Raw genomic sequence first — 2,171 nt, forward strand, 5'->3', positions numbered from 1 at the left:
GTATATATCGACCATCCAATAGCAAAAGTAACTAAGACGATGTGGCTTCACGGTAGAAGAAAGAAATAGTAATTATTAAACCTAGTTGTTTAGAGAGTGAAATTATAGTCCATCATCTAAATTAATTCACCACCTTTTTAAAAAGTTGGATGCTAAAATAAAATTCAAATCCTGGTGGATGAAGTCATTTAACCACAATTATACCACCACACCAATAATGCGTATACATATAGATAGGGTCCTAATAGTGCTTTGTGTCAATTTAAAATTTTAGGTCATGTTCGGTTGGCTACCTAGAACTCCATGTGCACATACAGAATGGATTACACATTAATTACGTGCAACTTAATTGCCAGATTAATAATTGCGAATTTGTTTTGCGTATATAAAACGAGCAGGCCGGTCGGTTCTTAGCGTGCAAAGGAGTTCTTGCACTAGCTAGCTAGCAAGTCCATCCACTGCTTGATCAAAAGTCGGCAAATTCAGGACTCAGGAGAATGGCAAGGCGAGGTGGTGTTGCCTCCGTGCTTGCCGTCCTCACACTGCTCGTCGGACTCTTGGCGCCGTCCATCCAACAAGGTAACACAACGCATGCATGTCGATCTATATATCGGCGCGTCAATATATAGTATATATATACTTTCTTTGTTAAAGAAAATAATCTCATACTACGATATGACACATCTTATTACAACGAATCTAAATATAGTGTACGTATGTTTAGATACGTTTATCACATTTTAGAACAAGATTGGTTTATTTTAGAATGAAGAGAGTAATTACCTAAACGACGAACGTGCAGTCCATGCGTACCATATGCATCGATCACTAATATCCGCATGCATATTCCGTTGCACGTACGAAAAATAAATGACGATGATCAACAGTGCAATCCATCGGCGTTTGCTACGGCACCCACGGAGACAACCTGCCGGCGACGGGCGACGTGGTGAAGCTCTACCAGTCCAACCACATCGACGCCATGCGCATCTACCTCGCCGACGACACCATCCTGCACGCCCTCCGCGGCACCAGCATCGCCGTCATCGTCGACGCCCCCGACGTCCGCTCTCTCGCCAACGCGTCGTCCTCCGCCGCGCAAGCCTGGGTCCAGGCCAACGTCCAGCCGTACTACCCGGACGTCAGCATCAAGTACATCGCCGTCGGCAACGAGGTGGAAGGCGACGACAGGCACAAGATCCTCCTGGCCATGCAGAACATCAAAGACGCGCTCTCCGCGGCCGGCCTGGGCGGCCACATCAAGGTGTCCACTTCCGTGAAAATGAACGTGGTTGCTAGCTCGCCGCTGCCTTCCAAGGGCGCGTTCGCCGAACCCTCTGTCATGGGTCCCATCGTCAAGTTCTTGGCCAGCAACGGCTCGCCGCTGCTGGCCAACGTCTACCCGTACTACGCCTACATGCACAACGACCACATGGACGTCAACTTCACGCTCTTCCTACCAAGCTCGATGACCATGGATGACAATGGACACACCTACACGAACCTCTTCGACGCCATGGTTGACAGCATATACTCAGCAATGGAGAAGGAGGGAGGGCCAGATGTGCCCGTCGTCATTTCCGAGACCGGGTGGCCATCGGCTGACGGTCGTGGCGCGAGCAAGGACAACGCGATGGTCTACAACCAGAACTTGATAAGCCATGTCGGAAAGGGCACGCCCAAGAGGCCCGTGGCATTGGAGGCTTACATGTTTGCCATGTTTGACGAGAACCAGAAGACGGGAGATCCCATCGAGAAGCACTTCGGGCTTTTCAACCCAGACAAATCGCCGGTTTACTGCATTAATTTCTCCGGCACTTCGGACTCCTGCCCACGAAGTATGGGTTTGGCTAGCCGTCCGGTCTACTACGCCATGGTGATTGTGTGCCTTAATTTGGTCTTATTGTTTTGGCCGGCCAACCGTTTGTAGGGGCACTGGCAAATGAAACAATCCAGACCATGCATATATACGGGTGTAGGTGTTTTAACTACCACAATTGCATGCTGTTCTGTGCGTACAGCAGAACAAATTAAGTAATTAACGGTGGGTGAGTAGCACATCATGCATGAGGCTACGTGTTGACCTTATATTAGTACACCACACCTACATGCACATGCAAATCAACTTATTTATTCGCAGTGATATTTGTTTATGTGTTGTATTTATTTTT

General features: G+C 48.2%; 1 protein-coding gene across 1 annotated transcript; it reads left to right on the forward strand.

The window, feature by feature from the left end:
• Positions 1–497: 497 nt before the first annotated feature.
• On the forward strand, positions 498–1,930 carry LOC127766331 (glucan endo-1,3-beta-glucosidase GII-like). Its single transcript, XM_052291405.1, has 2 exons — positions 498–579; positions 888–1,930. Exons 1-2 carry the CDS (start codon positions 498–500, stop codon positions 1,928–1,930), a joined length of 1,125 nt encoding a protein of 374 aa, XP_052147365.1.
• The last annotated feature ends 241 nt before the right edge of the window (positions 1,931–2,171 follow it).

This window comes from Oryza glaberrima, chromosome 3 (assembly GCF_000147395.1).
Source record: "Oryza glaberrima chromosome 3, OglaRS2, whole genome shotgun sequence".
NCBI lineage: Eukaryota > Viridiplantae > Streptophyta > Magnoliopsida > Poales > Poaceae > Oryza > Oryza glaberrima.